At 40.8% G+C, this 13,904-nt stretch overlaps 1 protein-coding gene across 4 annotated transcripts; it reads left to right on the forward strand.

Annotated features, from left to right (window-relative positions):
- Window positions 1-454: 454 nt before the first annotated feature.
- On the forward strand, window positions 455-12,419 carry smad5 (SMAD family member 5). 4 transcript variants are annotated; one of them, XM_042493043.2, is made up of 7 exons: window positions 455-706; window positions 4,369-5,330; window positions 6,754-7,050; window positions 8,309-8,416; window positions 9,638-9,859; window positions 9,977-10,233; window positions 11,314-12,419. In XM_042493043.2, exons 2-7 carry the CDS (start codon window positions 4,928-4,930, stop codon window positions 11,455-11,457), a joined length of 1,431 nt encoding a protein of 476 aa, XP_042348977.1. In that variant the 5' UTR covers window positions 455-706; window positions 4,369-4,927; the 3' UTR covers window positions 11,458-12,419. The 4 variants fall into 4 exon arrangements, with proteins under 4 accessions (XP_042348977.1, XP_042348976.1, XP_087937502.1 ...); XM_042493042.2 differs by lacking the exon at window positions 455-706 and adding an exon at window positions 1,068-1,226; XM_088081376.1 differs by lacking the exon at window positions 455-706 and adding an exon at window positions 1,346-1,445.
- The last annotated feature ends 1,485 nt before the right edge of the window (window positions 12,420-13,904 follow it).

The raw sequence follows: 13,904 nt of genomic DNA on the forward strand, positions 1-13,904 counted from the left end.
ATTGAAAATTAGCCCTAAAATAAACTGTTTGCACAAACAAACCAGCATGCAAGACAAAGGCTTTTAAAAGTTTTTTTTTTTAGTTTATTTTTTTAACTCCAGGATTTCATCTTCAACTTTTAACTTTCAAACAACAAAAGGTCCTTTAAAAAAATAATAAAACTAGCCTATTTATGGTGGAGATATGTTCACAGATTTTCCCCAATCACTAGGGTAGGCTCAAGAAAAACTATTTGTTGCTTCAGGAAGTGTTTAAAAACACACACAAAACCCCCACAAAGTCACACATAGACACCCTCTCCTCGTATAAGAAAAAGAAAAGACACTTAGACACACAAGAGAATAAAGTCTTATTAACAGTAAATTCAGATGTTGTAAATATGCCATTAACAGGCCAAAACTGGGTGTATGTTGCCCACTAGTGGTTGAACATGGACACTACACTTCATTAGGAATCCAAAGACTGAATGAAGAATCCGCACTCCCAACGTTATCCTGCCAGAGAGTAGCGGTTCGTCTACGGAAATGGATGAAGAGTAGTAATTAGCAGTTTGTTTAATTAAAGTTTAATGGATTAATAACGCGGGGAGTGTTGAATCTCGGAACAAGTGACTACAAAGGACAACAATACACAACAAACCGCAGAGCTCCAGACTGAGTGGAGCCAGCAACTTGTGAGACGTTCCAGAGCCGCAGCACGACCACCGTAAGAATCCCAACTTCACACACTCAGACATCTTAAGCGTGTTTAAAAAGAAAATTATTGGTGTTTATTTTAAGGTTCAGCTGACGATGTTGTGTTTGACGTTTGCGACGGTGATAATTCAGCTATAACTGTCAATGGTGGAAAAAGTTACTTCACTCGCAACATTCCCTATCTTCGCGCATGAAAATTGAATTCTCCAAAATGTTAACCATTGAATGCGCTGCTTTTTAGAGAAAAATGACATAAAAGAATTGTTACAGCTTACGTTACGGTGTTATATATTAGGCAATGAGTAGACGAATTGTCCTCAGCTGTAACGCCAAAGCGAGCACTATTTCGCCAGTAAAGCGGAGGGATATGCACTCCGCCTCCCCAGTCTACTTGTGTCCAGGATCTGGAGGACATGGCACGGGGAGACGGAGGGAAGAAACCGTGGAAAACGAGAGAAAATCTCTGAGAGAGTAGGAACTACACCCTAACAAAAAAACTCATTGCCATGGGTTGTGTGCGTTGTTAAAAGGTATGTGACAAAGCGAGTGTTGACTAGTTTAATTTACAGATTAGAAGTGAACTCCGGTGCGCTACATCAGCAGGGTACGCTGGGCAGAGGCTCGCCACTTTCCCTCGGAGGGCTGGGCTAACAGCTAGCATAGCTTAGCTCAGTTGTGAGAAGTTCAAAAAGTTTCTGGAATGGAGGAAGAGGAGGAAGAGTGAAGTAACTTTGGCTAACCGCTAAGAGGTAGACAGTACAGCTCGCGAAGAGACATTTTAAGAAGAAAACAAGGTCGCGAAAGGCTACACTCTTACACTAGATAGTGATAGTCGTTACTAGGTGTCTGAATGTAAGTTTTAACTAAACTAGTTACGTTCTGTTAACGTTAGCTAAGCTAGGTAGCTAATTCTCGAGGTTACTTACATTAGCTTGCTACATACCAGTTTTGGCTAATGCCACTGACATAGTGCATTATGTTATGATTTTGCGTAGTACAGTTAAATTATAGCAGCACTAAAAGCTACATTTACTACTGTTTGGGGTTTTGTGTAACGCTAGAGCTTTGTGAATCTCTTTTCTGTTTCCCTGGGTGGGGGGTGCTCAATACTCATAGGATCACTCTTCCATATTGTCTGTTCCCTGTACTTCACACTGTCAAGCATTTAGGAAGATCTCACACTGTAAAGCAAGGTGTTTTCTTTTCTTTTTTTCCCATTGTTATGTGTTCTGTAGCGTTTGCTAAAGCGCGAATGACGGCCTCGCTTAGTATTTTCAGTCAGAGACCAAACTGGGAAAAACAACTACCTATGTGGGCCAATATAACAGCGAAGAACACAGATGATTTTAGTTGTTTACCACTTCTAGTTTGCCCCCAAGTTTATAAGGAGTTATTATAGCCTTTGGAAAGAGCGTCAGTGTTTTTAAGTTTCCAAAAGCAGTCTCCTTGTATGTAATCTTTAGTTAAAAGTAACCTGTACCCTGTGCTGGTTAAAATATATGAACACTAGAAAAATCCGTTGTCTCTCTCTTGGATAGTAGCCATGTGTAAAGAGCAAGGCTGTGATTGAACAATGTCATATTGGAGAATTATGGAGAGACTGCATTTTTATAAGTACAAACTATGTAGGTCATACTCTTTGTTGTAAAATCACCCACATGCTGAGGAATTCTGAGGAGGAACCACTGAAGATTTTTGTAACAATCTTTAATCGTGGTTGCAATTAATTCAGGCAATGATCAATAAATCAGGGATATCCCCCTCATACCGTTTCAAAATGAGGCTTTGTGAAAGTGCATTTGGTAAAGACTGATTTGATTTGCTGGCCTTTTGATCTCTTTGATGGTGAAAACACAAAAAGCTATCGGTGTGAACTGTTATCAGCTTTTAGAGATGATCAGCTTTATCTGAAGGGTTAGCCATTCAGGTGCAAATAGCTTTCACAGTTGTCTATCCAGGCAACTTACGTCTACGGCATTCTCATCAAACAATGGCTTCTGCTCGTCTCAGGAAGACTGGGCTTGTCCTTACGTTGAAATCTGTTGCTTTGCATTGCTCAGCCTTGGCAATGAACTGGTGAATCACTGCTGATGCAGTCGAGCTGCATCCAGATCTCTGACTGATCATGTGGAAACAGCTGCTTGGACACAGTCTGGTGAGTGTCAAAAAAAACTGCCTACATGTTCTACTTTAGGAGGTTTCCCTCCGCTTTCATGTGCATGTAGAACAATGAGTAGTGGAAGTGGGTGCAGTGCTGTTGGACAGCTGTGTGCTGGAAGGGAGGGATTGGGGCAGAGATGGGATGAGGGAGGAAGCAGCTCTTTGTGGTCACATCCTTTTTGACTAAGGCCAGTTTCACAAGCCCCCAAACAGCTGCTGCTGCTGCAGGCTACATGTGTTTGACTGTCCGATGGCTGGGGCTGCAAGATATGAGCACAAGTGTCAGATATCACAGCATTTCATCAGTGTAGTTGTGCATCAGGATGGTGGTTTGAAACACTCAATATATCTGCATTAGTCGGTGGAAATAGTAGTTTGTTGGGGGTAATCACTGGAGACATCCTGAAGCAATGAAATAATTTTGAGGTGGTGATTCAGAGTTGTTTTTTTAATCTTTTATTTTTTGGTGACTCATGATTGTGCAATACAGATATTGTTGATGGATCCTTTTATCCATTATTCATAATACATCAATACTATGAAAGTATAGTAAATAAAAGAGCTGAATTTATTTATTTGGGTTTACATTTTATTTAAAGTGACATTAATAATTTTATTTTTCAGTTTGTTGGCAGACAAACCTGGCAATAGGTTGTATCTCTACAAAGAAGCATTTACAAAAAGTTGTAGTTATTAATTAATAGGACAAGACCTTGATTTTAAATGGAGTGCTTGCACCTCTGGTGGCATTCTCATTTTTTAAAAGTGAAAATGAAAAAATAACTCAAGTGAAAATGTTGCTTTAACCCACACTTTAATCAAATAACAAGTCTATGCACTGAATATGCTGACATATGGATTCTGGCCATTATGGCTTTGTATGAATTGATGAACATTTCTTTACCCTTATCGTCCCAAACACCTTGAGATTTTTTTCAATCAGTTACTTCCCTTTAATAACTCCTTTAATAACTATGTTTAAACATATCCATATCACATTTTGACACTGCGGCATTTCACAGTGTTGAACGTAGAAAGAATCATCTTTTTATTTTATTTATGTGTTTTTACAATAAAAAAAACAAACAATAGACATACGGTTATCATATTTTTGATTTATATTTTAGATGTTGTCTGGTAGACCAACTTTCCAGCTTTACATATTGGTTTGGGCCATTTGTCTGTAAGGATACTTCTCCCCATGTTTGTCTTGTCATATGTATGACTGCCTTTGAGCTCTACATGTAACACCTATCAGATAATTACATCATCCAAGTTTCAGCAAGACTGAGTCATTTTAAGGAAATGATGTGTCAGAATATAACGTGCTTTTTGATTATCCTGTTTGCCACATGCTGAGGTTCACAATTTATTCATCATTGGATTTTAAAAATAAATGTTAATTGTGTTATCATTTACAGATGTCAGGAACATTTGCTTGTGTCTCTATATTTTCTAACATATGTTAGTGTTTTGCTTTACATGTATCTGGCCTCTTCTGTTTTTTTGCAGAGGGCCGGTGGAGCAGAACACTGACTGTGCGCGGGTTGGAGGAGTCAGTCCAAAGAGGAGCTGGGAGTTGTCATTGAGAGACAGTGTCTTCCCTATTTTCCAACCTGTCATCTTACACCGGTGAGACCTGCTGCAACGTGTCAGTTGGACAGAGGTCCTGATCTCAGCTCCTGCAGCCTGCATCCCCTCCCTCCATCAGTGCTGGTGACCCAACGCCGGACAGCTTGCTGCAGGGCCCTTCCTGAGCAGCAGCAGCTGCGTCCTGCTTGCTGACTCCCCTCCCTCCCCTGCTTCCTGTCCTTGGTCAGACAAGGCAAAAGCCTCCTCTCCTCTCCCCTACCCCACCCCTCATCTCTGTTGGCCTCTCATACTTTTATAGACACACACTTACATTCACACACTCAAGTGGTTTCTCTTGTTGACCACACATCCCAACACCGTTTTAGGCTACTAGCGCTAGTTGGAGATCATCAGTCGGGGACATCTACCCCCTCTGGTCTCCCTGGAGTGAGCAGCCGTCAGAGGAATCCTCCTTTTCATCTACTCTGCAGCATCCAGCATGACCTCCATGTCCAGTCTTTTCTCCTTCACAAGCCCAGCAGTCAAACGCCTGCTTGGCTGGAAGCAGGGAGACGAGGAGGAGAAATGGGCAGAAAAGGCAGTGGATGCGCTCGTAAAAAAGCTCAAGAAGAAGAAAGGTGCCATGGAGGACCTGGAGAAAGCTCTGAGCTGCCCGGGGCAGCCCAGCAAGTGTGTTACCATTCCAAGATCACTGGACGGCAGGCTACAGGTTTCCCACAGGAAAGGTCTGCCTCATGTAATCTACTGCAGAGTGTGGCGCTGGCCAGACCTCCAGTCCCACCATGAGCTCAAGCCCTTGGAGGTGTGCGAATACCCATTTGGCTCCAAACAGAAGGAGGTCTGCATCAACCCATATCACTACAAACGAGTGGAGAGTCCTGGTAGGTACTTGCGCTCTCTGTAAACAGTAGTTGAAGAATGTTGAGTTGGCTTCTTTTAATTTTTTTTTTATACTGGAAAGTTAATGTTGAACACATATACCTAACTATTCTGTATGTCCTGTCAAAACAAATTAGATTTAAATGATCCTCTCTAGATATGCAATTTTCCAACTTTGAAAAAATGGTGTTAGGCTCAGTCATGACCAGATCTGTTCATTTTTTTTGTAAAATTTGAGCGAGATTAGAGCCGTGTGGAGCTGTGTACATCCCTTAGATCGAGCTCTGAGTAAACTGTGCCACTGGTAAACAAATCCACAGAGGTCAGGAGGTTGTCATCACAGGGGCCTGATCCACCCGCCCCCTCCATTTCACAGAAAATCAATATCACTCGCTCTTTTGGAGTCTTATTAGATTATATGCCTCAGGCACTCCAAATGGGGTGTGGCATCAGAGAGTGGCTTACTAAATGCATAAACCACTCAGACTAAACTCCCAGCACTTTCTCATCACTACTCCTCTTCTCTCTCCCTCTCTCACTCACCACGTCACATCCACTCACAGATGACCCTGACGGAACGACGTCTGACATTAGGCTAGTTTGGGATTGCCAGCTCACTATTGACCAATTCAAAGATATGGCTCACATGTCAGTCAGGAGGGACTGCATGTCATATCATTTGAAGCAACTGGGTAGTTTGGAGGGACAGCCTTGTAGTCCTGATGCTTTAAGTCACTCAGGGGCTGATAATCAAGGCTGGAAGAAACGCACTCTCCTTTTGATAGAATTGAAATGAAACTATATGTGGCCAACCTCCGTGGTTATATCTTTACCAGTGTCTGAAGTGGTGTGTTAGGAATGGAAATTGGCTGGTGTTTGACAGTGTTATGTATTATTTGTGACTGTTTTAGGACATAAATTGGCATCACATATGTATGATTTTGTTCAACAAAACAAAGAGCTGATATTGGTTGTTCATTAAATTCTTTCAAAAATTTGATGTGAGGAGAATAACATTTAGAAAATTATGAGGGGTCTTTTTCAACATTTTGTAGGTCAAATGGTGAATCAAGAAAATAAAAATAACACAGTTGCAGCTTTAATGTTACACATTGGTAGGAACCAAAGCTACTTGTCCAAGAGTATGCACATCAAGTAATAATCTTTGCAACACTGACTGCGTTCCCTTGCTAGTAATGGAAAGGATACATCATTAACAAGGAAATGCATTTTAGCACAATAAAATCTATACTTCACACAGGTTTTCTGGTTAATGACGTGTGTGGTAGAGACTAGCTCCTTACATAAAATGAAAGATCAGTCAGATTTCTAAATGATTAGAAGATAATTTTCTTCCCGTGTCTATGTGCTTCATTTATTTTCAACCTAATGTCCCTCTCCTGCCGTCTTTGTTCCACCACCCAGTGCTCCCTCCTGTCCTGGTACCGCGGCACAGCGAGTTCAACCCACAGCACAGCTTGCTGGTACAATTCCGCAACCTCACCCACAACGAGCCGCACATGCCCCTGAACGCCACCTTTCCAGAGTCCTTCCAGCAGCCTCACAGCGGGGGCGGCAGCAGCAGTGGCGGCGGCAGTGGAGGAGGAGGCGGTTCTTTTCCCATCTCTCCTAACTCTCCGTATCCCCCGTCTCCAGCCAGCAGTGGTACTTATCCAAACTCTCCTGCCAGCTCGGGGCCCTCCAGTCCATTCCAGCTCCCAGGTACGCCAAATATACTCATGTACCTGACCCTGGGCAAGATGCCAAACTATTGTTTTTCTGGGTTGTTGCTGTCAAGTAGCCAAGAAGACACTTACTGTTAATAAACACGAGTCTCTGGTGATTCTTGTTTTTTAAATTAGTAATGTAAGAAACAATGTTTTTATAGGGTTGTTTCCAATTTAAGTGTTTATAGACTAACCAGAGAGCCACGTAAATACATTTTAATACGAACATTTAAAAAAAAAATTTAAAAAAAATCCTATGTCCTTTGGACATTTTGGGCTTGGCACACTGAAGCATTGACTAGAATATAATTCCATTTTTATAGTTTTATCCAATACATGACATTCATTATGCAATGAGAAATGTTTTTAATGGCACTCTAACCAGGTCAAGTTATTATATTCATCCAAATCAAGCTACAGCCCTAAATGAGAACAAAGGAAATGCCAGCTAAGCAGTGTCCACCAGAGCCAGGGCTGCTGGCTGCTGTCAAGGCACTAACTCAGTGCACCAGGCAGCCTCTCTGTGTCATTGTTACTGACTGGAGACACAACAGATACAATGAACATGAAGAAACATCACTTCACTCAGACATTCCTTTCTGTCATGTTCTATAGTCTTAATATATATGAGAAAAATACCTTTTGACTGTTCAGACTGCACTTTTGTTTCAGTGTGTGTGGATGTCGCTGCTGTGTGTGTGTGTGTGTGTGTGTGTGTGTGTGTGTGTGTGTGTGTGTGTGGTGACGAGTGCTCTATTCTGCTCCAGATCTGCTGACACATCCGGTGGCTGCAGGCAGTCAGGCAGAAAAAGTTTTTAATGGCAATTTAGGATTCTAGGATTTGAGCTTTAATTGTGCTGAAAAGCCCTGGTGGTTATTGTGTACACTCAGAAGCATCATAATCATTGAAATTTCCTCACTGCCATTTAAGTGGAGGTTTACTGCATTGTTTTTTCCTGTGTGCCTCAATACGGGCTGGGAAAGCTCATATTGCATCTCTGTCGGGAATGGGTTAGCATGTGGCTTAGCAAGTGAGGGATATGTGAAATCTGACACCGTTTCCGGGGCACAGATCCTGTGATGATTGTCCGAGTCTAGGGAGGTGCGTGTGTGTGTGTCTGTGTGTGTGTGTGTGTGTGTGTGTGTGTGTGTGTGTGTGTGTGTGTGTGTGTGTGTGTGTGTGTGTGTGTGTGTGTATTTGCCAGCAGCAACAACTGGTCTCATCCTCACTAACTGCTCTCCTAATGTCTCAGCTGACACCCCACCCCCAGCCTACATGCCCCCTGACGAGCAGCTGGGCCAGGAGAGCCAGTCCATGGAAACAAGCAGCAGCCTGGTGCCACAGAACATGGCCAGAGGAGGTGAGGAGTGCTCACATTTACAGGGACAATGGCAACACACCAATACAGCAACAGAGTACCCAACCGTGAAATATCAACCAGGACAAACAGTTTGGAGGCTGATGGAAGTGCAAGATGCTGCAAAGCAGTTCACTGTATACTTCAGTAACAATTTCACAATACTTTGGAAAATCGATGTAACAATTTTCCCTCCGTCTTGACATATTTGTTCATGTCACTGAATGCTGGGCACTATCCATGACAATGCATTGCTCCAAATTTAAAGCAGACGACAGGCCTTTGGTTTTTTTTGTGCTGCAGTCCTGTCATGGAATTCATGCTGCACCGCTGCAGTGGTCTCATTGAAATAAATGAGTTAACATTGGGGGTGTAACAGCACACATCACTCACAGTTCAGTTCATACCTCACCCTGATTTAGAAGTCAAGATCAAGTTTGGTATACTGAAACAGAAAAAAACCCCCAAATGCCTAAGGATTTATATATGTTTTTTACCTTTTTAATTGATTTCGAACAGACAGTGGTGCAAGTGTGAAAGACAGACACACTTCTCTTGCTAAGGGCTGAGGGAACTTTTTTTTTCCACTGACAACTTTGGTTGACATTACAAAAATAAGGAATATTTCAAACACTTACGTATGAAAACTGAACACTTGGCCAAAAGGGCAACAGGTCACAGCAGGCTATTAAACTGAACAGCATCTCATATGCTATTAAATTGAAAATACATTGAATAATAAAAAGTGGAGCTTTAGAATGAGTGTTTCAATCAGTTCCACCTTTAGTGACTTAATTATCTTAATAAATAATAAAATTAATGAAATAATTTCATGGTCTGATAAAATGCTTTCTGTAACAACAGATGAGTGCAGCTAATGAGGCACTTTGCTCTCGTTAACCAGTGTAACCTTGTTGATTAATTAGTCCTGCTCCAAGCTCTCAACAAAAGGCTTTAGATGTTTTAATATCCTGTATGATTTTATATTCAGTTCAGTTTGGACTGTGAAGACTTTGAGTTATTGCGGAGCTGATAGACGTGTGCATGAGTGTTAGATCCAATGTGACGGCTTACAGTCCCACACTGTCTGAATGTCTTTCCTGTAACTACAAACATATCGCTTTGTGCAATATATCTTAATCAACGTCTTCTAGAAGTTTTGTGTGTGATGATGTCATCAGTTTATGACTCACCTGCTTTTATTTGATCTGTGCAATTTCCCAGATGTGCAACCAGTGGAGTACGAAGAGCCTAGCCACTGGTGCTCTATTGTCTACTATGAACTCAACAATCGAGTAGGCGAGGCTTACCACGCCTCGTCGACCAGCGTGCTGGTGGACGGCTTCACCGACCCTTCAAACAACAAGAACCGCTTCTGCCTCGGACTGCTGTCCAACGTCAACCGCAACTCGACCATCGAGAACACCCGCAGACACATCGGCAAAGGTACGACTAACATTCAGACACGGCAGAGGAGGCAGGTGGAAGAGGTGTTGTGATTTTGTTCTTGTGGAGTTGCGGTTTGAGTGTCCTGACTGTCAGCCGTCTGTCTATGTTAACCAGGAGTGCACCTGTACTACGTTGGAGGGGAGGTGTACGCAGAGTGCCTCAGTGACACCAGCATTTTTGTCCAGAGCCGTAACTGTAACTACCACCACGGCTTCCACCCCACCACCGTCTGCAAGATCCCAAGTGGATGCAGCCTTAAGATTTTCAACAACCAGGAGTTTGCTCAGCTTCTGGCGCAGTCGGTCAACCACGGCTTTGAGGCCGTCTATGAGCTTACCAAGATGTGTACCATTAGGATGAGCTTCGTCAAGGTAAGGCCTCTAAGTAGAAGACAGGAGAGGACATAAAGCACGCAGTTATATATGTTAAAGAATGTTAAAGAAATGTTTCACCAATATAAAGAAGGTCCTCACATTTAACTAGTCCATCTCTGCAGTAGGAAGATGCAAATACTTCTAAAATTTGTGCTACACGATAAGAGAAAACAGAGAACGCTTTTCAAGAGGTAGAAAACCTACAATACCAGAATGCTATGTGGCTGATTTAATGTGTAATTTGAAGCAGGAAATACACAAGTCACGAACAGAATCTGTGTTTATATTTGATCAGTGCTACTTCATTTTAGCATTTGATCTCTGTTGTTTTTGTCTCCCTTTTCACTGTGGCACCCACATCCTGTTGACAATTTCTCGCCGTTATAGCAAAACAGGGCACTAAAATGCATTTCTGAACACATTTTAGATGAGAAATTGGCAGTGCTGATCAAATATAAATGAGATTATCTTACTGCACTGTCAAACAATTTGTAAAGTTTGATAGGATTTGGGTCCGGCGGGTGTGTCTCTTGATCAGCTTTATACTCTTTGAGTCTGCTTTTGGCGGCGGTTGGCGGGCAATACGAAAATGCGGAAGTACAGTCTATAGTCTGAAAAACAGCCCCAAGAGCCAACGAAACGCCGCCAAAAGACATAAATTACATCATTTGATGGTGATTCGCCAGGAGGGAGAGCAGGGATATTCAGGTACTGGTCAGAAAGAGGAAACTTTACTACAGTTCTTCCACACATAGCACTGATATATTTTTGAGACAAAGCTGGTTAAAAATCATAAAGTAGTGAGCATATGTGGATATGGAATTATTGCATATTTGATTTTTGTTTTAACAAAAACAATGAGGAAAAAATAAAAGAAGGAAGAAAATGAATGGAATTATCGTGTAAATTTCACTATATTTGCATTACACAGGCATTATAATTGTATTTATTGGAAAATGATTCAGTATTTTTGAAGCTGAGGTTATAAAAGTCTCAATTAACAGTTACTGGAGTAACTGAAAAAGAAAAAAAGATACTGTCAGAGTATCCCCTTAATTTTGTGGCGCCTCTTCACAGGGCTGGGGAGCTGAGTATCACCGACAGGACGTCACCAGCACCCCCTGCTGGATTGAGGTGCACCTTCACGGGCCCCTGCAGTGGCTGGACAAGGTGCTAACACAGATGGGTTCTCCTCTCAACCCAATCTCCTCTGTGTCCTAATGATGGACTTATGGGAGCTTCGAGGAGCCTTTCTACTTTTTTTTTTGTTTATTTTGTTTTACTTTCCTTTTCTCCCCCCCTCAGTGATTTATAATTTAAGGTGGTCTTAATGGCTGAACTGTTTACACTTAACTTTGGGAAGTGATATTAAACTCTGGCTGGAAATTCAACAACAGTGATAGCCGCGAAGAGTAAGGTTACAAGCAAACACGTGGAGAAACAGAGGAATAAAGAACGCCCAAGGAGCGGTAACGACATGGACACACTACTGCTTGACAATGCTGCAACACCTGCAACAATCGAGGGCTCCATTGTCAAGCTTGAAGCTGTCAAATGTTAATTTTTTTTGCATCAAGTTTTTATTGTTTTTCTCAAATGTTTTTATTTCTCTGTATGTGTAGTTTTTAATGTAGCAGAACTGTTTCACTACTCTGCCTTATGTCCGACAGACAAAATTGGAATTTTACCGAACACTTTTCTTACATCGTTGTCTCAACGTCAGATATTTACAGTGAAGTTATAGACACGATTATGTTTACCATTAGGCTCAGATATAACAAATGCTTTCTTTTTGTAGTCTCTACTGCTAGAAATGAACACTGAGCTACTGCCTTTGAACAAGGTTATGTATGCCAACCTGGTAGTTTTTTGATATGGGAGATCAATCACTGAAAAAGTTTAACATGCCATAAGCTAACAACATTGTGAATGTTACATCTATTGCAATAGAAGTAGTCATTTATGATATAATCAGACAGCGGACATCATCATTATTGATTCTTGTTTGTACTCTGGAGTTCAAGGAAGAGTGACTGTATTTTCCATACTCACTGTATTAACAATATTGTGCACTCATGGATTTTGTGGAGGCATATTAAATTTTGGCGTGGGTACCAAGGCATTATGTTGATAGATAATTGACTTCATTAGCTCAATGAAATAAACAGGTTATTTGGTAACAATGAGTGTTTATTTCGTCTGATTCTTGTACATTTCAGTAATACTTGGCGAGATGCAAGCTCAAAACTCATCTTACGGGACTGTCTTGAATCAGGATGAATGAACAGTAACAACAATAATGCCAGGCATGCATACACAATGAAAGACCCTGATTTATTGTTATACACAAACAGAATTATCTTAGGTGTCATTTTTTACAGATGGTGCTCAGTAACGTAACATCAGTTCGTCATGTTTCCCTCCAGTAGCCTCATTGGTCTGATTGGTTCAATCAAAGAAGATCATCTGGAGAATTAGGTGTTGACTTGCTGGGAATAAATTGAGTAAATATTAGTTGATTGATGAAATGAGATGATTTGTGTTGGATTTTTAAAATAACATTTATTTAACGGATAGTTACGATATTTTTAAATGGAGTTGTATGAGGTACTTATCCAAAGTTAGTGTATTACAGTAGATGGCAGTTTGTACACCACCAGTTTGGAGAAGCAGAATCACTGTGACGAAAAGGTACAATTGTAAAAAAAAATACTCTCAATATAGTGAACACTTAAAAACACTTTTTTGTGTGTGTTTAAAACATGTTTCATTGCTTGCCCCATCCACAGCAGTGGATTACTTAGCCTCTGTGTGTGAGTCAAGCTGGCTTCTCTAAACTGGGTGCGTGCAAACCAACATCTACTATTTGTAATGCAATTACTATGGATAAGTATCTCATACAACATCACTTAAACGATACTATCTCTTTAATCTTTGGGTATGGGGGAACGTATCAGGTACTTTGAAGTCAAAAAGGTCCAGTCCAAGTGATGTCAAGTCAGTGGTGCAGAAATTAGTAAAAAAGTACAATTACATGAACATCGGTTTAAAAAAAAAACAAAAAAACAAGTCAAACAAGATTTAGAATCATTCTGTAACATAATTTTTGAAATTAGTATTCCCCTATCTTTTTTTCTCTTTTCCTTACATGCTTATCCATTGCTTTGTTAAAATAATAACCCTCTAAATTTACTTTTTTTTTTTTTGAAGAAATCTCAGCAATTTATTCAGGGTTCAAAGGTTTTAATGCTTTGGAAAGGTGCCCAAAAGCAGCTCAAGAAAAGTGATGTCGCTCCAGGTTTTTAAAGGGTTAACTAAGAAGTAATCCTAATCCAAATACAAAACACATGCTTCAGAAAGCCACATTTGGTGTGAGGGTTTAGCGAGGGTTAATCTGGCTGGATGAATTGAAAGAGTGATGAAGCCTTTGGATGAAAGATAAAAGGTCTGAATAATCTGAGGCAAATCCAGCTGCATTTATCACCTGATCTACTAAATTAAGGTCTACTTGTATTTTAATGAATACTCTGGCCCTTTAAAGCTGTCCATTCATTTACATTATTGATAACAAATAGTTTTTTTGGAGACACGAAACCATAACCCACCAGATATTAAATTATAAATTCTATTAGTAAGCAGCATCAGAGACAGATTCAAAAATTTAAATT

The sequence above is a fragment of the Plectropomus leopardus genome, chromosome 8, assembly GCF_026936395.1.
Source record: "Plectropomus leopardus strain MGB_pleo_1.0 chromosome 8, ASM2693639v1, whole genome shotgun sequence".
Taxonomy (NCBI): domain Eukaryota; kingdom Metazoa; phylum Chordata; class Actinopteri; order Perciformes; family Serranidae; genus Plectropomus; species Plectropomus leopardus.